The 25,342-nt window shown below is 35.2% G+C and overlaps 1 protein-coding gene across 1 annotated transcript in view; it reads right to left on the minus strand.

The window, feature by feature from the left end:
- Window positions 1-3,507: 3,507 nt before the first annotated feature.
- Window positions 3,508-25,342, minus strand: part of Iqcb1 (IQ motif containing B1) — a 41,434-nt gene continuing 19,599 nt past the window's right edge. Inside the window, exons 8-15 of the mRNA XM_005071517.4 lie at window positions 25,036-25,214; window positions 22,971-23,080; window positions 21,335-21,444; window positions 16,729-16,871; window positions 14,000-14,148; window positions 11,074-11,205; window positions 4,681-4,837; window positions 3,508-4,038 (exon numbers count right to left, since the gene is read on the minus strand). Of these exons, the coding sequence (XP_005071574.2) occupies window positions 3,812-4,038; window positions 4,681-4,837; window positions 11,074-11,205; window positions 14,000-14,148; window positions 16,729-16,871; window positions 21,335-21,444; window positions 22,971-23,080; window positions 25,036-25,214 (1,207 nt within the window). The 3' untranslated portion in view covers window positions 3,508-3,811. The remainder of the gene's footprint in view (window positions 4,039-4,680; window positions 4,838-11,073; window positions 11,206-13,999; window positions 14,149-16,728; window positions 16,872-21,334; window positions 21,445-22,970; window positions 23,081-25,035; window positions 25,215-25,342) is intronic.

Below are 25,342 nucleotides of genomic sequence, written 5' to 3' on the forward strand. Positions count from 1 at the left end.
AAAGCTCCTTCAAACATCATTGAAGGACTAGAAATGGTTTAAAACACAACTCAACTGCAACACATTGTCTCCAACACTATGACTGAGATAGCAAAAGGTAATTTAGGAATTATCCAGGTGTGGCAGCGCTTGACTTTAATCCCAGCAAGCCTTTAATCCCTTTGGGAGACAGAGGCAGGCAGATCTCTGAGTTTGAAACCAGTTCAGTTTACGAATGAAATTCCAGTCCAGCCTGCTGAGTGAGTCTGTCTCTGTTTCCCTTGTCTCTCCCAAAATCAAATAATTAGGAATCGATACCAAGTGAAAGTAAAGAACAGTGAGTGTAGGTGCAGCATCATTTGTGGACTGCCTGAAATATTTGACAATGTTGATATGAACTGATAGGCAAGGAACATGTTGCCTATATGAAATGGTATGTCATTTTATGCAAAGATATTTGGATATTAATTCTGAAACCAAAGAAGTTTGCATCGCTCAGGCGTCTCTTGGAGAGGAACCATTTTGGGGCCCATGAGATGGCTTCATAGGTAAAGCTCTTGCCTTACAAATTGATGATCCAAGTTTGATCCCTGGAATCTATATGAAGGTGAAAGGAAACAAATAAAGTTGTCCGCTGAGCTCCATATCTGCCATGGAAATCATATATACACATTATACACAGGTTTAATTATTATTTTAAAAAACAATGAACATTTTCTTAATTGTATAGTGAGGAAAAGTTGGGGGTAAAAAATGCCCTATCTTGCAGCACACATGTAATATTAGAGAAGGAATGCCAGGGATGGGAAGGCTTAAAGTGCAGGGGTGGAGATGTGTGTGGAGGAGAAATAATTAAGGCAAAAAAGTCTAAGTGGAAAAGGGATGGTGATGGAGATATTAGGAAGGGGTAAGGAGACACCTAACCAAAACTAAGATTTATGGGAAGCCTTTTTTATTTATAAGCTAATTTATTTGTAAGCTAATTAAAAATATATTGGTTTTCTACAGTGGAGTTTGAACAGAGGTACTTACATGGGTTCTTCAGCAAATCCCAGTGCTAGGTATGGGATATCTCCCTATGAGTTACTGGTCAAGGAGGGCTCAGAAACCACACAATGCAGCCACTGCGATTGCTCTTGGCTGTCCACCTGAACTAGATGGTAGGCCAGTATCATAGAACACACACACTATCATTACAGGACAGAGAAATCAAACTGGGACTCACCTGGAGGCTGGGTAGCTTTTGTAGTGCTAGAAAGTATGATTTGGGCTGTTGAGAGACAAAAATTATCATTGGTCTTAGTCTACACTGGACCCTGAATTTTGCAATACTGGCCTGACACATAGATGTGCCCACTAGTACAACAATGGCATGAATGTTCCCAACCCATTCCTGGTTGAATATCAGGCATGCTCTACAAAAGGGAATTCATGTCTGGTACTGTAAGTCTGGTCAAAAATCTTATCTGGGAAGGTATAAACACTAGGAACTTCTAATGTTTTGCTGAAATGGACCTGTTTCCACATTGCCTTGTAAATATGTGTATACACCCCCCATTAGTTTTTTTTTTTGCCACAAGCAAAGGTGAATGCAGAAATTCATAGTTAAAGGACTGAGAATAAGGGGCCACCAAGTACTCAGCCTTGAAAAGGACATCAGTATCACTTCCCACCACCACAACTTAGAGAACATCACAGAAGAGGAGGCAGGAAGAATTTAGAAACTGGAGAATGGGGAGAAATTCCTTGAAAAACTGCCTTCTGGGCATGACATGATTGTTGCACTCATGAACTAACTAGCAGCTATGGGAACTGCATATCACTCAAGACAAAGGTTGTCAATATTCCAGCATGAATGGAGGAGCACATGAGGCACAACTCCTGCTAAATAGCTACTTGCAGTTGATGCCTGTTGGGGTAGGAAGTGAATCTTTTTCAATGTCACCGTTAGTAAATCACCCGTGGTTCAGTAAACAACCCCTCATCCATGCATGTGCAGGCAACCCTAATTAAACTCAGTGATTTTGTGTTTTTTAAAGACCTGAAAGCAGGAAGGGATTGCTGAAGAGTTTTCTAGAGGGACTGGGAGGAAGATAAGAGAAGGTAAGAATGTTCCTGATCAAAATGCATTGAATATATGTAGGAATTGTGAAAGAATGAAAAAATGTAAATGGCCTCACTTCTGATTTGCTGTTACCCAATTCTTTCTCCCCTTGATAGGTATTTTCTCAAGGCCCCCTTCATCTTCTCCTATGTCAAATATAGACATCCCCAAGCTTTTCTATAGCCTTGTGTGTCTTCCAGATGTATTTTATCTTCAACTTAACATTTACCCAAATACATAAGTTGCATGTATAGTATATTATATACATATATAATTATACCATATGCATTACAAGTATAATCTGTATCGATGAATCTTATCATCTTATAGGTTAGAAAAAGTGGCCAATTAAAGACTATTTCATTGAAAAACAGTGTGTGTGTGTGTGGAGGGGGCGGATTGGAGAGATACCTGAGTAGTTAAGAGCTCTGGCTCTTGCAGAGGACCCAAGTCAGGTTCTCACAGTCCCCTGTAACTTGAGCTCTGGAGGAATTTGACACCATCTTCTGGATGTTTTGCATACAGACTTCCACATGTTCATACAGGCACACTCTCATACCCAAATAAAAATAAAAGTTAAAGCAAAAACAATAATTGAACATATTTTCCATTTTATCATTTCTAAAAGGAAATACACAAATCCAACAGCTAAGGTGGCACATGCCTCTAATCCCAGCATTGGAAACAGAAGCAGGTAGATTTCCGAGTTTGGGGCAAGTTTGGTCTGGTGCATTCCAGGCTAGCTAGAGCAACACAGTGAGACCTGTAGGAGGAAGTCTGTATGCCGCCATTAAACATGTGACTTACTAGAGGCGCATACAGATGAGGTAATAAAAGGGCGGTTTACCATACCACTAACCACACCCACTTTAGGCAGGACTAAAGACATATACGGCTGGACGTAAAGATGTATACGTGCGTAGGCGGAACTACGTCACTAGCCAGGCCCACTTTTGGGCATGGCTAGGGGGCGTTACGGGGGAAGGCATAAAAGACAGCACACCACAGGAAGTCTCGCTCTCTTTTCCTGGAGTTCAGCTTCCGGTTCGGCAGCTGGGGGGGGAGGGGACTGCTTGTCTCATCTGGGTTACTTGTTTGGTATCTTGTGAGTAATTTCTACAATAAATACTTAGTTTTACTTTCAGTAATTGTGTGTCACTTATTGTTACAGCGCCCCTTGGAGCTTACAGTTTGGTGTCAGAAGTGGGATTGAATTTCCACGCAAAATAACAAAAGATTTAAAGGAATTTTAGAAACAGAAGAGCGGAGAGAAGCACAGAATTTTGATAGCAGCATTTTTCTCAGGTGTTGTGCTAGCGACAAGCTGAGATTCACACGGCTCGTTTACTGGAGTCTTCCTGACTCGGCATAAAAAGAAAAAAGAAAAAACAAAACAAAAAAAAAATTGAAATAATCCTGACAAGTTTTTCAGAAACACAGATTTTTTTATTTAAAAAAAACAACCTTTACTTAGAAACAAATGAAACTTCATATTTCATGTCAACAATAGAACTCCACACTGAGTTCTGTCCCACAATAAAAGCTCACAAATCTGTGAAAAGAGACAGGGTACGGAGAAAGGGGAAAGAATTGGGAGCGAGGTAGGCAATGCTCTGCTTGTTGTGTCCAAGTGTTGCATGAAAAAGATCCTCTGAAAAGCCACTGGTGGCCCAGAGGCAAAACCAACAATCTCCTAAAATACAAGATTGCTGGTTTCACAGTTACCCTCTAGGGGGGTTTGGTTCCACCAATAAATAAAGTTCCTAATTCTATACTAAGCTCATCCTTTGGAACGTCAATCTCATCGCCTGATTCTTCAAGCTTCTTCCACCAAGGTGCTTGTATGTGCTTCAGGGTGGTGAGATGGGCCTGTTTGGCCTTGGCTGCCACAGGCCTAGATCGACTTAGGAAGTGCTCAGGTTCCTTTCCTTCTGCCTCCTTCAGACTTGGTGCCTCTGCAGCAAACAGAAAATAAATGTTAGTAGAAGTGTGCCAGGCAAGCTACAACCTGGAAACAGCAGAGCTAAGGCCCAGCTGCAGGCAGACACAGGACAGGGTTCTAACTCTGAATGTGTAGTCTCTGCTAACTGTGAAGGTAAATGTCTAGTCACAGGTTGCAGTTGTGGGTAACAGCAACAACCCCAACTCCTTGACAACTTCCAGAATTAAAACTGAAGAATAAAAGAATAAGTTTTGCTATCTTAAAGATGAAAACCTTGGTGAAAGTATGTCATTAAAAGTTGTAAATGTTCTATAAATGCATTGCACTGTAACTACTGTCATCATCTACTTCTAAAATATGAAAAATGAAAAGAACGTGTTGGGGACTGCAGAACAGAATGTAGTTAGTAGAGCACAACATCTTTGAAATCAGTAATTTTGTTGGAACTGAAATATTTTCATTAATAATAAGCATAAACAGAAACTACAGAGTCCACATAACTGAAAACTAGGATGATGTAAGATTTTCTGATGGGGGATGTAAGATTTTCTGAGGGCTAGAATAAAGGCTATTTGTGGCATTTTTAATATTTTAGATGCTATATCTCTTGCATGGGGCATTCCTTTCATGAAACAAAGATGGAAGCAGAGCATACTCATCAACTGTTCAATATTGGTGCTGATCTGAGCCATCAAAGCTTCTCTGTGTTGCTGGGCTCTTTCTTCTATGGCCCTTCCCATAAAATAGTGTTGAAGTCGTTCTTGTGTTTGGGCATGGAGCTCTCTGCTGGCCACATCTGACATCTCAGAACCCTGAAAATATATGACAGAAAACTTGTCATAAGAACAAAATATGCTTTATCTAACCACACAGAAGAGCTTCTAGAATTCTTAGCAATCTTTCCTTTTATTTATAGAATTTCCCAGCTCTTATATACCTTGTGCTCTATTGCAAGTATTAAACTGTCTTTAAATTAATAGTTTTAGTTTGGTATAGTCATGCCTGTAATCTCCATGCAGAAGCAGAGGCAAGTTAATCATAAATTCAGGGCCAGCCTGGGCTATATAACGACAGTCTTAAAAAAACCTGAAAAATAAACAAGCAAATAAACCAACTCATAATAGAAACAAAAAACATCAAACCGACCAGTCAGAATTTAAACAATAACAACTTCTCATACTGTAACTTTATATATCAATGTAGGTGGGCAAGTTTCTTTTAATTAACTTATTTTCTCTTAGATTTCATTTTATATGTATGAGTGTTGCATCTGCACTTATGAATGTGCACCGTGTGTGTCTTGTGCCCTCAGAGGCTAGAAGAGGGTATAAGATCCCCTGGAACTGGAGTTACAGATGATTGTGAGCCTCCATGTTGATGCTAAGAACTGAACCTGGAGCTTCTGCAAGAGCAACAAGTGTTCTAAACCACTGAGATAGGTCTTCAAGTTTCTTTTTGGTATGCTTCCACATATCATTTCTTCAAAGACATTGACATTAGGAGACAGTGAAAAGTACAAACAGTTTAGTAAAGTCTAGTAGAGGAACAAAGTCAATTCCTTTTGTTTTAGACCCCATTTGAAATACTACTTTATTTCTTATCCATCTCTACCCCAAATAAATCTATACCACAATGTTATAATAACTGTTTCTGGTTTCACAGAATGAAGGACAGAAACCAGCTAAAATATCCTATTTTTACACTACTCAGATAATTTAAGAGGGAAGTTAGTGACTAATTTGGATAAGAATGAAATAATCTTGGGCTTATAGCTGATAAAATGTCTGATACTACAGCTTTACCAAATATTGATGTAGTCCTATTTCAGTTGGTAACTTAGTTTTCAGCCACATATCTCATCAGAGTGTACCAGAATCTTGCCAAAGTAATACTTAAAATATTACAAACTGGGGGGCTAGAGACATGGCTCAGTGGTTAAGAGCACTGGCTGCTTTTCTGGAGGTCCTGAGTTCAATTCCCAGCAACCACATGGTGGCTCACAACCATCTATATTGAGATCTGGGGTCCTCTTCTAGTATGCAGGCAGAACACTATATATGGAATAAATCTTTATAAACAATAACAAACTGGGGTATTCATCAGAATTATACTCATCCTTCCATATCTATAAGATCTACACTCACTCAACTAAAGAATCAAATTATTAGAAAATACTGCATCTATGCTGAATTTATACACACACAAACTTTTCTTGTCATTATTTCCTAAAAAGTACAGTCAAAGAACAATTTACACAGTCTTTACGTTGTATTAGGGAATGTAAGTAACTAGAGGTGGTTTAAAGTATGCACAAGGATATGCAGAGATTATATGGAAGAACTAACCCTTTGATAAAAGGAACGTGAGCATCTGTGAATTTTGGTATCCTCAGAGGTTCAACAACACTTCCTAGAGGAACTACTAACTGCTTGCAGGTTATTTTTTAAAGGAAAGGTAAAAAAACATAAAAATAAGAGCTCAAACTGTGTAACAAAAGGTAAAATGAAATTCATAAAATAAAGATTTTTAGTGTATCAAAAACACTGTTGAAGGGCATCTCACAGAATAGAAAAAACATTTCCAAATCATTTATCAGATTATCAGATAGGGAAAAGTATACCGAGAACTCAAACAACTCATCAACAAAAAAGCAACCTGATTTAAAAATGGGCAAAAGTCTTGAATGTATGTTTCAGCAAATAGTAAATAAATATATGACAATATACTAAAAATCACTAAAGATAACAGAAATGCAAATCTAAAACATAATGAGACAACAAGTCGTATTTATTAATTGTATTTAAAACAACAACAAAAACCATGCCTGAGGACATAGCTCAGTCAGTAGAGTGCTTGCCTTACATGCAGAATTCCTGCATGTTTAATTTCTAACAACACATAAAACTGTACAGGAGCAGCACATGCCTGTCATTCCAACACTTAGGAGGTGAAGGCAAGAGATCTCCTCAAAGCTACAGAATGAGATCTACACTAGTTTGGGCTTCATGAGACCCTGTCTCATGTGAAAAAGTCAAACCAAGAAACATATTCCCCTCCAATACAAAAACAAAACACAAACACACACACCAAAACAAACAAATAAAAAACCAAGCAGAAAATAAAACCCTTGAATACTGTTATTGAAGTAATAAATATGCACCACACCTACAATGGAATACTACCTGAAAAATTATTTTTGTTTGAGACAGTGTCGCATTATATAGCTCAGCCAGACCTCAACCTCACAGAGATCCACCTGCTTCTTCTACCAGAATATGCCCAGTGGAATTTTATTCAAATTTTAGGAAAAAAATTCAGATAAAATGTACACCCTGAATAAAATTTAAAGACATTTTACTAAGTGAAATAATTGTGTACAAAGGATACTACTGTATGACTTCATATCAAGTACTTCATCAAATTCAGACATATACTAATAGTTTCTAGGAGCTGAGAGGGAAACAAGTATGCTATTTAATTAAAATTGTAAAATAAACTTAGAAAAAAAGTCTAAAGATGAGTGGGGATATAAGTGACACAACAAGATAAATGTATTTCATGCATAACATGTAACTATTGTTAAGATGATAATTTTTAGGTTTTGTAGTTTTATTTTTGCAGTGCTGGTATATGCAGGGCTTTGCATATGCTAGTATTCTATATGTTTTTAAAGTTTTTTATTTATCTGTGTGTGTGTGTATACAAAAGTGTGTGGGTGCCCATGAAGACTAGATAAGGATGTCAGTTCCACTGGAGCTGGAGTTCCTGGTGGTTCTAAGTTGTTCAGTGTGGGTGTTGGGACCCTAACTCAGGTCCACTGTAGGAGCAGTAAATACCTTTAAACTTCTGAACTATCTCTCCAGCCTGATACATATGTTTAAGAAACTATCAAATTATTTTTACATTCTTATGAGAATCCGAGCAATCACAAGTCTTCTATTAGCTTGCCAACAATTAGTGATTTAATTTTTAGATACTAGCTATTCTAATAGGTGTGGATATCCTTACTGTGATTTTAATTTTTATTTCCTCTAAGGAGTGCTGATGCACCTTCTCCTGTTTGTTAACTGTATATTTTCTTCGGAAGAATTGTCTTTTCAAGACTTCAGACCACTTAAATATATATCACATTATCTTACTGTTGAATTTGAAATATATGAACAGCAATGGCATTTTCCAAATCTCTGCTTCTCTTTTCATTAACCTAACAGTTCGTCTCAAGAACTTTTATATTTTAATAAAGTCAATTCATTACTTTGTTAGTAATTTTGTTCATTAATTAATTTTCGTTTATTAATGAATTAGTTTATTCATTAATTTTCTTCTTTTGGCTTCTGGGTATTTGAAAAATCTCAATGTCACAATTTCTTACCATATTTTCTTCTAGAATTTTTTAGTTTTAGGTTATGTATTTAATTAGATTTATGATACATTTTCAGTTAAATTTTGTACATGGTATGGACTTTGGGTTGAAGTCCACTTTTTTTTTTCGAGACAGGGTTTCTCTGTATTGTTTTGGAGCTGTCCTGGAACTTGCTCTGTAGACCAGGCTAGCCTCAAACTCACAGAGATCCACCTGCCTCTACCTCTTGAGTGTTGGGATTAAAGGTATGTGACACCAACGCACAGCTTGATGTCCACTTTTCTATATACAGATATGCAACTGCTTTAGTTTATTATATTAATTACATGAACCTTTGGAAATTATATATATTTAGCTCCTGGAAGTCATGATTCTGTCTTCTGTTTCTATCACTTGACTTCCCTATCCAACTTGGATAAGTAGAACTGCACAGTATTTATCCTTTGTATCTGGCTTATTTCACTTAAAATTTCTTCAAGGCTCATCTACATTGGCTTTGTGTATTTTAAAGGTATGTTATTAAGTACATAAAAATTTAGAAATTTTATGTTCTCTTGCTTAAATGACACTTTGATAATACTTTGTTCCATGTTATTTTTCCAATTAAAATATTTTTTCTAATCAACATATAACCAAGCCTTAGTTAAAATTATGTGTATGTATGTGTATCCTGCTTGACTCCATATGCTCCATGTATGTACAGTGCCCACAGAGGCCAAAAGAGGATGTTAGATTCCCAGTACTAAACTTACAGGTGATTATAAGCTTCTGATGTGGATGCTAGGAACTGAATATGGGTCCTCTACAATAGCAGCAAGTGCTCTTAACGGCTGAGGCATCTCTCCAGCCCAGATTTTAATTTTAAATAGATTCTTAAAACTCTTTGTTTTCCAACTAGAGTCATAGCACTTACATTTATTGTAACATAGTTATATTCCAGTCTCTAAACTTGGTATTTCTTATTTGACCCCTTACTTTATTGTACATTTTTTCTGTCTTCACAATTAGTCAAGTAGAATATTTTTCTTATTCACTTTCATTTCCTTCATAACTTTTTGTTCTTCATTCATTGTTGGAGGATGTATCATTAACTTACCTACTTACATCTGAGGGATACTATATTAATTCTCACATAAGAATATTTAAGTCATAATGTATTTCTTCTCTCCTGGCTTTTATGTTATTGCTGCCATATATTTCAATATGCTACAAAGACTATATCATAAATTATTACTATTGCTCAAAACAAGGACCAGCAAACTAAAATCAAATGCTTATTTTAGAAAATGAAAAGTTTTCAGTGTGAGATGTCTCAGTGAGTAAAGGCCCCTATCTACTGCCAAGCCTGATCACTTGAGTTTGATGCTCAAGACCTACAAGGTAGAAAGAGAGAACTCATTACAAATTGTCTTATGACCCCTCAGATGAATGATCAATGGACAGACAAATATATTTAGTTAAAACACTAACATACCGATTTATTTAGCTATAATTTATAGCTACTTTAGTCCTACAATAGTAGAAATGAATAGTTGCTATGAAGGTTGAACATCCCACAACACCGAGGGTATTAACTATGTAGTGCATATGAGAAGAGTCAGTGATATTTCATAAAGATTTAAACAATGAGGAAAATCTCTTATATAGGTAGGACTAAACCTTGCTATTCAATTTACTTTTTATCATTGTTCTGCTCCAATGGTTATTAGGTTCACATGTGGTCATAGATAAATATGTATTCTGCTTTTCATTTTGTGGAGGTCAGGCTCTGGAGGAATAAAATGTTAAATGGTAGGATTACCTAAAACTATTATATCAAACCTGTAACATAAGTCATCTACAGTTTTCATATTGTAGAAATTTGTGTTTGTATGAGGAGGGGAGAAGAAAGGAGAAAGGAAAGAAAACAGAAAGAGCATGCCCTCAGATGCAAACAGCATTAGCATAGTTCTAATAAAACATGAGCAGTACTTTGATATACTAAGAATGGTTAGTTCAAATGAGGGAAGTAAGAATTCAGACTGAAATGTATAGCTATCACTTTCTCCATAAAATTTGACAAGTGTGGAAACACGGGAGACAAAAAGAAAAAAGTAGAGGTGACTTGTAGACATAAGGTAATTAAAAATGATGATAGGAATGGTGAGTCTCCTAAACAAATAGGAGAAATGACCTTCAAAGTTATGCAGGAGTATAAGGTCAGGAACTCATAGGGAAGATGTAAGTAGCACCTGCTCTGTTATACTATGCTCACATAAATCAGAGATATGGGCTTTTGGGTGAAAGGTGTTAGCAGCATTACAGTAATAAAATCAAAGAGGCAGGCCATCAAATTTGTATCTTACTAGGTCTTGGAGGTTTATTAACAGACTAGTAAATGTAAGTTCTTATACATGTGTTTGAGCATATGGAGGAAAGGATGAATTGGTCGACAATATAAATTCTTATTAGAAGATTCAAAACAGACAAGAATTTATTGTATAATTATAAAAGAAGCAACATACAAATTTTGTCAGGAAATAACCGACTTTTAAGTTGAGTCCCCATTTACTACCAATTATACCTTTGGATCCCAATTTCACTAACTCTATGGAAATGTGAAAATACATATGAAACACTGCTTTGATGGTGAGTATCACGCAATGGATTAATGATATGTGTTTTTCAGCACAGAAACCTACATACCGGGTGTCTTCTGACATAGTCATCCACTTGTTGCTTCAGTTCAACTCTGCGTGCATCACTGAGTTCTTGGAGTCCATGCCAAGAGGTAACTAGATTATTTTTCTTACGGCACTTTGCTAGGAATTTAAGAACCTGGAGTGAGGCATCAAGAAAAAGAAGAGTCTGTGATTCTGGTCCCTTAATAGCTATCTACAACCTAAGTCAATGGTACCACCAGTAGTTAACTCAGTCTGTATGAGGAAAGGAATGAGACTGTGATGAAGTGAAGAAATATAGTGACTTTTTAACCATACAGATCAACCCCCTACTTTTGATAGGGCTATGTTCCAATAAATCCTTGTAAGTTGAAAATACTGATAAGCTGCAACTACACCAAATACCTCTACCATCCATAGTCTGGTTTCTACTAAGTGTACATCACTTTCCTACCATAGTAGGCTATCTATATATTTTTCCACTTTAATTTTTTAAAAGGACATACCCAAATATTATTATTACTGTTGTTTTGGTTTACCAGGCCTCACATAGCTTAGGTAACCCTTGAACTAACAATGTAGCCAAAGATGATTCTTTCTGATCCTCTTGTCTCTATCTGCTGAGCATATAAAAGTAAGCATATATACCATCACTCCTAGCTTATGTGATGCTAGGCATCAAACCTAGGGCTTTATACACTTAGAAAAGCAATCATATTATTTTATTAAAATTGTTTTATATATTTTATTTTCCCCTCCCTGAACTCATACCAGATTCTCTCCACCTTCCTACCAAACTTATGTTTTCATTCTCTCTCTCTCAAACAAGCAAACAAAAAATGAAAATCAAACAAAAAACCAGTAAGACAAAAAATGCCCAAACAAAACAAAGAGCCCCCCCAAAAAACAAAAACATGGAGTTTTATATTAGCCAGCTACTCCTGGGCATGGGATCTGCTCTGCAGAATGGCTGGTATGCATGCATGTATGTATGTTTGCATATACATGTGTGTGTGAATATATGTGTGTGTGTGTATTATAATATATTTGTATATATCAAAACCTAGCGGTTATATATACCAAGTACATTTCAATTTGGACTAGGCACATGGTAAATGTTCTACAGCCACATGTGCTTACCTGGCTGCTGTACTGAACAACCAAGACCTACCTACAGTATATCTTAAAAATATGGTCAAATGTGCCCTTTAATAGCCACCGCTCTGTTCTAATTTTCTCTAGTACTTTACTTTTTCTTCCCTCTTTTTCTTTCTTTTCCTTCTTTGAAAGTAATCCTCTTATTTCTGCTTCCATTTTGCTAGTTTTGGTTCTTTTTTTTCCTTTTTGTTCTGATTTTGACAATTTCTATTCCCTTTTTAGACTGAGTAGGCATGAGGCAAATGTAATTAATCTTTTTCCTTGGGTGTTAGTGGAAAGTATGAAAGCTACAACAACTTTGCCATAGGATCACTGCTTCTCTAGAAAATGCACATGAACAAAGTATCTCAGAGAGCCTTTCAGAAAGTACTAGAGTCATTTAAATCAAGCAAGTTAGTACATCAATTTTGCAAGGGCCCACCTAATTGTCTGGCTTGGAAGACTTTAAAAAGGAGGCAGCTATGAAGTAGAAGTATCACAAAGAAGGCAAATTTCTCTCAAAAGAAGCATTTCCAAACTGGATATAAGTGAGCTATCCTTAGGTTACTGTTTAGTTCACTGTAAATATCAAGAGTATGCATAAAATTCAGAATGGTACAGGACTGTTTGTCACATACATAGCACAAGGGAGGAGAAAGAGATAGATCACTATCACATTTCCCTAGTATTTATTCTATTTGTTGAGAAATATCTTCACAGGAGAGACAGCTCAGCAGTTATGAGTGCAAACTGCTCTTGCAGAAAACCCTAGGTTTAGTTCCCAGCACTCTTGTCTGTAAGCTTACACTAGCGCCAGGCACTGTGATGCTTCTGGCCTCAGTGGGCACCAGCATTCAAATGTATACACCATATAAGTTAAAACATCTTTATAAATGTTAATCCATGAACTGGATATGGCTTAGTCGTTAAAGGTTATACTCACAACCAAAAATATAAATGTTAATCCATATTGAGTGTTCAAAATTTATCATGGTAAGAAATGAGATTAACAGCAAAATCTATAAGAAAGATGATTAAGCTATATACTTTAAGAACTGAAATCTTAATAGAAGCCTAATGATGTATAAGAGAAGTAAGTATTAAGAGGGAGAAGGTTACTAAATTAAAAAGAAGCCTTGTGTTATTTATATAGTAAGATGCTATTTACTATACATAATCCTCAAGAAAATTACCATTTCAGAATACCATTCTACAATTCAAGAGTCATAATATTCTAATTATAGCTCGTATTTCCATGTAACTCGATTATTTAAAAAATTAAATATGATACATTTGTATAGGACTTTGTAATTTACAGACATTAAAATCCTCATGTATGTCATCTGAAGTATACAACAGAAAAAATAAGACAGAATAAATATCCATTTACATCAAGCTTGTTGAGAGCTGGCACCAATATGAAGGCTTATTTCCCTGTTCTTGAGGAATTTGCAGTCCAAATAAGAGAGAAAAATAAATAATAACAAGGTTACAATCTGGCAAATGGTATACAAGATGCTAAGGCAATGCCAAGGACTTAGTGTCTAAATCAGCTTGAGCAGAGTTAAACAGGTTGTTATTACTGTATACTTTTAAAAATTTATGCTGCTAGGATTGAGCCTAGGGTCTTGCACATGGTAAGAAAGTACTCAACCACTGATCTATTCTTGTAGCCCTAGGTTCTTATAAAGAAAGAAACTAAGCTCCCAAAATCTAAGTGGCTTGATCGTGGATTTATATTTGATAAATAGCAAGGTCAATTTTGAGCACGTTTGCCTCTTTTTGTAGAACTGTGTATACTACAACAGACTTACTGCTCTTTGAAGTGTAACAGCTGCTTTATACTCTGTGAGAGATGGCCTCTGTTGGCGGAAATTCTTCCTTTCCCTGTACCCTCTCCAATGCTTCTGGATAATCAATGCTGATTTCTCTTCCATTTCCCTATTGTACTTCTCCACTTGACCTAAAGAGATGACAGACATTATTATAACATATTCAACTACATTTTCTCAAATTCTGAAATTAGGACAACTGTAGTAATAACAACTTTACAGGGTTTTTTGTTTGTTTGTTTTTTGTTTGAGACAGGGTTTCCTTGTGTAACAGCCATGGCTGTCCAGGAACTAACTCTGTAGACCAGCCTGGCCTTAAACTCACAGAGATCCTTCTGCCTCTGCCTCATGAGTGTTGGGATTAAAGGCACATGCCACCACTGCCCAACAATTTTACGATTTTTAATTTTTTTCAATTCTGTTCACTAATTTGCCCAATTCTTATATTTTATTGTAGAAACTAAAGCTTTCCTGCAATAAGCAGTTTATTTCCAAAAAGGACTCATAATATTTTTGCCTCAGAGTAATTAGAAAAGGGATGAAAGGCTAATATGAAGAACAGTCTGACCAAAGAATCATGTGTCCATGAAGGAAAACATTTGGTATGACCAGGGGAGAATGAAAAAAATGTGTTTATGTGCTCTTTAATCTACTCTGTGTGTTTACAGACTTCTCTCTGGTTGGTTACACAACTGATCTTCCTTTGACTTTTAGAGTTGGTTAGCTCACAGCTCAGGGTTCATAGCAGTTAAATGACAGAAAAAAGCTGTAGAACACAGTACCAGTAGTTAATACAAAGAAGTTATCTCAGAGAGTATTAAAAAACTGATAGAATTTAATGGCTGACCTGATGTAGAGGGGTAACAACAAAAAATAAGAATGGCAAACTGAACAGAATTTTGGTGCCATTACCTGAAATGGGGAATCAATGGAGAAGAAATCTGGGAGATCTGACTTTAGTTTTGGAAAAACTTGTGAATAACAAAGAAAACTATCCAACAGGCAGCCTGTCACAGAAGCAGCTAGCAGATACATGTAAATACAGTAAAACTAAACATTCAAGTCAGTCCTCAAGTGAAGTAGCACATTTTAAATATTCAATAGCTATTTGTAGCTAATGCTACTGTATTGATTGGTGCAGACAGAACTTTTCACTGGTAACATAAAACGTTTTATTTGGCAGTGCTGCCTAGGATCTTAGAGAAAGTAGGGTGGAGAGAAAGTCAAGGATGAGAGGGCTTAGCTGACATTGTAGTTATGGATAGGACATACTTGGCAGAGTAACATGAAAATAACTGGAAAAGGACAAATTCTGGAAAATATTTAAAGTAAAAGAGAGAGGACTAGTGAATGTTCTTGGGAATTAATAATAAAAAAGGATGTAAATGAATGATGACAAAACTGTGAGGGGATAGGCATGTAGCTGAGTTGATAAGCATACTTGCCTAGCATGTATGAAGTTCTGGGTTTAATCCTCAGCATGACATAAAACAAGGAGAGGTGGCCCACACTTAAAATCCAAGCACTTAGGAGGCAAGGCAGGAGGAGGACAGATTCAAGATGCTCTTTAGTTACACACTGAAGCCAGCCCAGACTATACGAGATCTGATCAAAAAACAAAACCAAAACCAAAAATTCTAGCAAAATGGCTCAGTTGACAAAATGCTTACTATGCAATCATGAGAATCTAAACTGGGATTCCTAGTACTTATGCAAAAATCTGGCCATGATGGCACATGGTTGTAACTGGGGGAAGACAAGCAAAGACAAGAAGATATTGATAGTCTGCTAGCCAGTTAGCCTAGCTAATTGCTAAGTTACAGGGTTAGTGAGAGACCCTGTCTCAAAAACTAAGGTGGAGGGGGACAGAAGAAGATACTGATCTCCGGCCATGTACACATGTGTGTATCCACTACACATGCACACACACAAACATGCATACACAAATACACCAAACGCACACCACAGCATGCTCTTATTAATCCAGCTTAGTCTATCACAAGTGGTAAGAAGATGTTACAAATTTTTTACCAGGGGATGACTAAAGTTCAGATGACAGATGATACAAATATTTAAAGTTCTTTCAAGAAATTTTTAAGTCATTGGCAACTATCTTTAATTATAAACTTATGTTTAACTCATGTATCTGAAAGTAAAAAAGATTAAAATCGATAGGTTTGTATCAAAAAAGCTGTAACTTTTTTTTAAAGATTTATTTATTTATTATGTATACATTGTTCTGTCTGCATGTATGCTTACATACCAGAAGAGGGCACCAGTTCTCATTATGGATAGTTGTGAGCCACCATGTGGTTGCAGGAATTTAACTCAGGACCTCTAGAAAAGCAGTTCTCTTAACCTCTGAGCCATCTCTCCAGCTCAGAATAGCTGTAACTTTTAAAATTCAAAGCTTTAATATGATTTCTCTAGGGGTAGGGGAAGGAATGGCAAAAAGTTCCAAATAAAAAAAGAAATTATCAGGTTGCCAGAAAACTTGGTTTAAGATATTCTAACACTGCCAGGTGGTGGTGGTGCACGCCTTTAATCCCAGCACTTGGGAGGCAGAGGCAGGCGGATCTCTGTGAGTTCGAGGCCAGGCTGGACCGATAGCCTCCAAAACAATACAGAGAAACCCTGTCTCATAAAACCAAAAAAAAAAAAAAAAGATATTCTAACATTCTTATATTTATGAAGATGACGCTAGAACTCACCTGGATGAACTATTTCAAGCATACTTAAGCGTGACTCTCGGGAAAGCCTCATGGCTCTCTGTCTTTGAAGCTGCAAATTTAATCTGAGGTCTTCTTCTTCCTTCTGCCTGTTTAGCTCCAACAATGTCTTTGTTCGTTTAGATCTGTGGAAGAAAAAGGGTATGTTCTATAAACCATGTCCAGGAAATGCATGAAATTCTTGATTTCATGAGTGATCAAATAAATAGACAAAAATGTTTTGGAGGGTGACTCCTAGTATTGATAGGGTATTATGAAATACATTGTTCCTATGTATAGATATCTCTAGATCTCAAAACTCTGGAGAAATAATTAAATGCTTTATATAAAAGGCTAAAAAATGCAGATCAACCAATTTTACTTCTAATAATGTTCTTACTGACATAATCAAATATGTAAAGATGTATATTCAAGGATGTTGTAACATAGTATTACAGTGCTAACAACTTAAAAGGCATCCCACAATAGTAGGCTGAATAAATAAATATTGAGTCACTTAACTAACAGGATTTCACTAATTTTGAAAACAGAAAATTTACAACAATTATTTAATGACATGTATTCTCAGGTAAAAATAAAATCAAGAGATACAATACAAATTGTGCTAAAATTGTATTTATTTACATAGAAACACACATTATTTAGAAACATTAAATTTTCAATAGTGATTTTCACTGCATGGTATAATTTTGTCTTTTAACTTCCTAAGTTTAATTTTTTTTCTTTCTCTTTTGGTTTTATTTAAGGTTTATGGGGGCTGGAGATATGGCTCCACAGTTAAAAGCACTAGCTGTTTTTCCAGAAGTCCCAGGTTAGATTTCTAGCACCCACATGGTGGCTTACAACTGTAACTTTGGTCCAAGAGATCCAATGTCCTCTTCTGGTCTCTGCAGGCACCAGGAATGCATGTGGTACATAGACATATATGCAGGTGAAACACTCATACATAGAAAAAACTAAAAATATTTATTTTTTATATGTGTCTGTCTGCATGCATGCATGTGCAACACATGCATACCTGATGCATGAAGGTGTCAGATCCCCTGGAACTAGATTTAGGGATGATTATGAGCAGCCACATGGATAAGGAGAATGGAACCCAGGTCTTTTGCAAGAGTAGCAAATGCTCTTAACCCCTGATTCATTGAACTAGACTGCTATTTTTTCCTTTTGCTAAATTTAATTTTTTATTACATTTATTTAATTTCTGTGTGTACATGCATGCATTATATTTGTGGGCATATACCAGCCATGGGGCATGTATGATCAGAAGACAAACTGTAGAAGTCAGTTTTCTCCTTCCACCATGCTGGTCTTGGGAATTGAAAAGACATCATGCTGGATGGAAGACATTCTTACTCTGTTGACCATCTAGTTTACCCCCAGGTTTAGGTATTTTTCAACTGTTGACTAAATATATGCTATTTTATAACTGGCTATAAAATTTCTGTGTTCAAAAATGTTTTATTTATAATTTCCACATTTTCTGCTGTTAATTTTCAAATTGCTTATTTTTTTATTTTTTAAAATTGCTTCTTAATCACTGTAACCCAGTCTTGGTTACTTCTTATATGTCACTATGTAAAGCATCACAAATATTAGTATGCAGTATATATACCCACAATACTTTTAGGCACGCATAGAGGAAAACCAGAAAGATATGGAAAGAGAAACAGGATATACTGCTTGCTTAAATTAATTTGCATATCTTCCTCAAGAGTATGTCTTCTCTCCAAGCAGCAACAAGATAAATACTTCAAAAACCAACAAAAGAGGTTTGAAGCCAGTGGGGTTTATATAATGAGACCCTGTCTCAATAAAACAACACTACCCTCAAGCAAAATAGCCTCCAAAAAAATGAGTAAGTTAATATACTATAGAGATACTTACATACTCATGTTAATTGTCGCATTATTTACAATGGCTAATTATCAATAGATGGAAGAATAAAGAAAATGTGGTACCTATATACAATCATTTTATTCAGCCATAAAGAAAAAATGAATACATGTCATTTGCATAAAATGAAGGGAACTGAAAATCATTAAGTAAGCCAGACTGACAAAATACAGACCCTGTATTTAATTTTGTGAGTATTGTTTATTTTTAATGAAACTAGAAAGAAGATCATGAGAGGGGATGGGTGAAGAGAGGGTCTATTCAGGGTAGGGGAGAGAACCAGTCAGAGGTGGAGCCAAGTGGAGTATGGTGAAGGCAATGAAGGAGAGGGGAGTTAAAACAAAGTGTAACAGCACGTATATGTGAAAATGCTATAAAGAAACTATTTTATGCTAACTTAATATATTTAAATGACAGAATATTAGTTAAATCCCACACATGCACTTCTACATGGACAAACTCGAAATTCTGGGGTACCTTTTTTTTTCAACATAGTTATGTAGATTGTATTCTAACAATGCATTCTAGCACTGAGCTAAAACCCAGTCCTCAGAGATATTTTTAAATAAAGATTTTAATCTTGAAAGAAAAAGTAAACAGGCAACTTTAGCAACTATTATGGAGCCAAACTTAAATATGTGAATCTACTGTCTTGGGGTATCTTTAAAGATAAAAGGACAGATAGCTGAAGATGATGGCAGGTAGGATCCCTAAGAAAAACTATCTGAATTCACTTATAGAAGGCATTATCAAGAACATTCAAACATTTTAGAAAAATAGACATGGTCATCCTCAAAATATTCGGCATTTCTCCAATTCTGGCCACAGAAATGTTCTCTTAAAATATTTGGTTTTATTTTTATTTATTTCCTAAGAAACAACTTGTAGGGGGAAAAAAAGCAATGCTATCTGGATAATGATAGCATTGCTTCTCATGGGTGTTATTATTTAATATACTTCTGTCTAGAATTTAAATTTTAAAAGCAGAAACAAATTGTTTTTTCATCTGTCATTTCAAGTGCCATATACTAGAACCTTTTATAGCACCTCAAATGTATTGTTTCTACCTTGTGAGGTACAGAAACCTTTAGCCATACATTCATTTAGTTGTTGCAGTGCTGGGGATTCAACCTAAGTGCATGCTAGGCAAATGCTCTACCACTGAACTATATCCAGTTCTCCTTCACTCTTTACTTCGAGGCAGGGTCTCTGCTAAGTTGTCTAATAGTAGTAGTAGCCTTGAACTTACTCTGTAGCCCAGGCTAGATTTAAATTCATATTCTTCCTGCCTTAGTTTCCCGAGTAGCTGAGATTACTGGCCTGTGTCAAAATCCACAGCTATTATCTCTATTGTCTAGATTTGAGTTAACTTGTCCAAGATCACTCAGCCAGTAAATTACTGAAGCCAAATACAAACTGAAGTCTGTTACTTTCTCTCTACATGCACGTGCATACACACACACACACACACACACACACACACACACACACACACACACAAAAAGAATTCTGGTATACTTTCATATAAGTACAATTCTGTAATACTTTCTTGTGTGTGTGCATGCATGTGTGTGTTTTATGTATGTGTATATTGTTTCACACATGTACTTTATATTGTTTACATAAATATTTTGGATATACTTATCAAGTGGATACACACACACACACACACTTGATGCAAGTTTGAAAGCCTAATACTTTCTTTGCTAACAATACTCATGCCCAATAGTATTTACAACTTGTCTTTAAATTTCTCTGAAAGAAAATTTTCATGGGCTACCCACTAAGTAATACAGACAGAGTGATCATGTGACAACATAGTGTTTTGAGCATAGAGCTATTTTTAAATGTTTTTGTAACAAAAATGCAGCTGCAGTTATTAAAAGACTGGTTTCAGTTTTTAAAGTTTACTTCTGAAATAATGTCAGTTTCATTTTACTGAGTTAAATTTGGCTTTAAGTAATGATGGATGAAAATAAAATCACCTCTGAGATGGCTTTACTTTTTAATCAATGTTAAATAATTTTTTCCCTTTATTTTTGCTGTAGTTCTTTCTGTAACCTTAAAAAATGTGGCTAGGTTAGTCATATCAGAAAGTGACCCATATCTTCAGTATTTCATTTTTCATAGTACAACTGAAGTAGGGATCAAGAGTTTTGTCATATCTAAAGTATCAGTCTACCAAGCCATATTTACTCAGGAAAAATTGGTTAACATCTTTAATCTTTATAAATTCATATATTATCATAATGACATATGAGCACTTATGAGAACTGTTGGTTTTGAGAACTTCATAATGCAAATATCCCTGGCTCCCTCTTCAGGATTGGCCCACAAACCTGGACAGGAAGTGGACAGGACTGAGTATTGGATTCCATCAGATTTGTCATATTATGCCCTTTGTTCTGAAAGGGTACCTGGTTACTTGAGCGTTGGTACTCAGTAACACTATGGAACAGAATAAAGACAAGAATAAAACAAAACACATTAGGAAAGTAAGAAGAAGAAAAAAACCCAAATTAATAAAACCCAGCTATTTCAATTCAACTGGTAACACCCTCATACCATTGCTTCTTTTCTTTCTTTCTTTTTTTTGGGGGTGGTGGTGGAGATGGGAGAGCGTGGGTAATTACAGATTTATATGCAAAGCTAGGTCATCATTTCAATCAAAATTGTTTGGTTTTTCTACCTGAAATTCCTCTGCAAAGCAATCACAGCAGACGGAAGCTTCTTTAATCTCTTTCTGGTCTGGAAACCTTTCCAATAGGCTTGAATCAAGCAAGCTGCTTTATGTAGTTTCTGAAATTATATACCAGAAATAATTTTGATGCATCACTAGAAAAATCTTTTTTAGAAGTTTATCTCTTAAAATACCAGGCCAGGGTAAATGCTAATTTTCACCTCTAAACAGATGGGTAGCAGGAAACACTGAGTTTATCAGGCTCGAATACCTCACTTTCCAGATATAGTACATTAATTTGGGGTAATTATATCTGAAATAGTCCAGTTAGCTTCAAATTCTCTCTCTGATCTTGCTTCCTTTTCAAAGATTTCAAGTCTTCCCTAGTCTTTCATAATCTATTTTGAGCTAATGTCTTGTTTGGTTGCTTGTGGTTTTTTAAAACTCAATCTTGTTGGATAGTCCACAGTGAACAAAGTTATGATCCTTCTGCCATGGCCTCTGAAGCACTAGGATTAAAAGTGTGTGCCACCATGCCCAGAGATCTAATTTGTTAAAGTTTTTATTTAATATTTTTAAAGTATTTATTTTTATTATTTTTAATTATGTGTATGAGTGTGTTTGTGGGTATGTGCATACGTGCTGAGGCCAGAGGCTTCAGATCTCTCTGAAACTGGAGGTGTAGGCATTTGTGAACATCCTACATGGATGCTGGCAACAGAACTCAGGTCCTTTGCAAGAGCAGTACACACTCTTAACTGTTGACCCATTGCTCCTGTCCTTTTAGTATTAATCTACTTTATTAGACTTAGGCAATAAAAGCTCTGTTGACTATTTGTGAGTAGGTATGCAAATCTGTTTTAATTCTGTAAGTTTTCAGGATGCTGTTTTGAGTCTGTCTGCCACATTTATAGTTTTGAAAGTAGTCAATGGAAATAAAGAATTCTTTCCCTTTATTCTCTTCCTTCCAAATGTTTCCTTCCATCGTCCTACCTAAAATGGACTTCTTTTCAATTACCTTTTGGTTGGAGCCTTTATGTATATAATAATCTCATTTCCTTTTACTTTAAAAATATTTTTATTATTTTAGACTCTATTTTCCATATATATTTTAAGGCCTTACCTGAAGATAAGAAAAAATGTGTGTCTCTTTCTATGGAAGTTACCTGAAGCCTCCATTTTGAGTATATGTTGAGGAAGTCTGATAAAATAAAACGTGTCATACCTCAAACATAATTTTTATTAATATAATTTTATGTAAAGAGGAAAAGTGTATTATTTTGTATCATGAATAAGAAGACTCGCCATAGGCGGCCATATATATATACATTTTGCTATAATGAGAGATATTTTTCAAGCAAATGAAGTATAAATAGCTTACAGATAAAAGAATAAATAGGGTATTTCCTAAGATATTCTGAAAAAAATTACCCTGCTCAAATCTATAAGAAGATATAAAAGGGAGACTGAAATTGTGTTTATAGGTAGACCAAATGAAACAATACAATGAAAATTGCAAAAGATTTTTTATCACCTAGGGATACTATTTTGCTTAAAGTGTTAAGAGAAGGAAAGTGAGGCATATTTAAGGAGAACTGAGGTTCAATACAATTATCAACTATCACACAAATTAATTGGTATATACCTGTTCTTCTACTTCCTGATGGATCTTAGGGGTTAAAAGATCAACGAGCTGTCTAAGTTCGCGACTAAATTCTGTCATAGTTTCCTGCTTATTTAGCAGACTTGTAAGTCCTGAAATATAATAACAAGACATAACAATTACCAATTAAATAAGATTTTGTTATCTAAGTATTAATGAAGTTTAAGTCTGTTCAGAAAATAAATAAACAACATGATTACGTATATGATTTTCTTTTTCTCAAAGACTTCTATGTTGAGGTCTTTACAATCTTTACTGTTCTTAGAATTTTTATGTCCCTGATTTATGAGACCTGAATGTAAAAATATGTCTAAACAATTTCTTTATTAAAAAGGGGGTGCAGTAGGTTCACTGTAGTAAGTCATAGTAGAGAGAATTTGTTTTACTTTCAACACAAACACCTTAAACTGAAACATTTTCAAGAAGACAACTATTGTAAGCACATATTCCACAAGGTATGCTTACCTTGTGGAAGCACTTAAGTATGTTATTATTAGTTACTATTAATTAAAGAAAATTTTTATTAACCAATTTTTATTATACTAACATCTATAATCTGTAGGTAAGCCAAGAGGTTTCTGAGCAAAAGCAGAAACGCTATAACATTAGGACATTGCATTTTAATTCCAAAATAATATAGTAGTTATGAAAGGGAGATTGTAACCTTTGTACCCAAAACATGCTGGAATTAATGTGCGATATAATAAATATAAATAAGCACATAAAATTGTCTTGCAGTGAGCATTAGGGGCTGTCATCATATTAATCTTTGAACAATTGTAAAATATCTTGGTAAACCTGAGTAAATTCTGCTGTTACAATTTTATCAAAGAAATGAAGAGGCATTAAGGTAAAATTCACATTTTCTTGCTTTTTGTTTTTTTGGCAGGGTGCATGGGGATGGTATTGGGGCAGGATCTCACAATGTAGCTCTGGCTGTCCTGGGAATTCACTATGTACACCAGGCTAGTCTTGAACAGATCTGCCTGCTTCTGACTCCCAAGGGCTGGAACTAAAGGCATGTACCCCCACACCTGGCATGAACACTCATATTTCTGGAGAATTCTAGCTACAGTATTGAAAAAAAGGTATGCCTTGAATAACAACAATTAATGGTACTTATTCTACCTCTTTTTTATAATATATGAAATAATTAAAATAGCTATAGTAAAACAGATATAAGGAAAGTTACTAAAGTGCCTTTCAAATCATCAAAAATGATTAAGGTCTATTCTAACTGATTAATACTTAAAAAGACACTACACATTTTAAAAGTCCCAATGCAGCATCCTATATTAAGCATATTTAATGAACTAGAAAACAATATTTTCCTATATTGAATACAAATATATTGGTTAACAAAGAAAAAAACATAAAGCTAATATAACTTTGGCTGGTAATTGGAAAACGACAATCTAAGCAATCTTGAGCAAATTACCTAATTTTTCTATGCCACTTATTCCATACCTATAAGGATAAGAACATCCAATATACCAAAGAAAAGTTATAAAAATTAAAGTATGCATAATAGTGCCTTACAATCAGTTAGTGGTCAATTAAATGAATGCCCTCACACAAGAATGTAGTTAACAATGAATTCATTTACTCTCAAGATTTTTGACTTTTTAATTGTATGTGTTTGAGTTTGGAATGTAAAGTATATTTTGTTGTTGCTCTTTTTGAGTAACAGCAGTGAAAAAGCAAGAGATTAATTATTAATTGACAATAATGCACAGTTTACTTTCCTCTAGAGTAAGTTCTGATAAGGTCACAGACATCTTTGATCATTATTTTACTATACTATTTGGTATATTCAAAATAAACATTTTTGTCAGAGAGTGAGTAAACATTATAACCCCATCAACAAAATAAGCATGCTATCTCTTGATTGTATAGTGACATCTGTTCTAAAATGGCATATATTATAATAGGTTTGTCTGTACAGTTCAGCTACTAACATTTCAAAAGATAAAAATTTTGTCATTCATAAACTGTCAAGACATTTTTGTCTTTGAGAATACCAAGAAAAAAAATACATATGACCTACCTTTATAGCAGGCACTTAGTCTCAGTAAAATCAAAATTTCCTGATGGGATTCAGCTAGCACTAGCAGGAGCTTTGTAGCAATACTTCTTATGACTGGACTAGGAGTTGATAAAAGCTTGAAAAGAATTTCATCTAAAATAGAATGCAGGGTTTTCCCTTCTATTTTGAGTAAATCACCACTAATAGGATAGAATAAAAAGGTGTAATTACTAATTCATACATGGTTATCACAACAAATTTAAAATAAAAGGTTTAGTAACTTAAATGCCTGTGTGTGTCCTGATCCATGAAGACAGCCACTTTTTAA

The sequence above is a fragment of the Mesocricetus auratus genome, unplaced genomic scaffold (genome assembly GCF_017639785.1).
Source record: "Mesocricetus auratus isolate SY011 unplaced genomic scaffold, BCM_Maur_2.0 Super-Scaffold_100008, whole genome shotgun sequence".
NCBI lineage: Eukaryota > Metazoa > Chordata > Mammalia > Rodentia > Cricetidae > Mesocricetus > Mesocricetus auratus.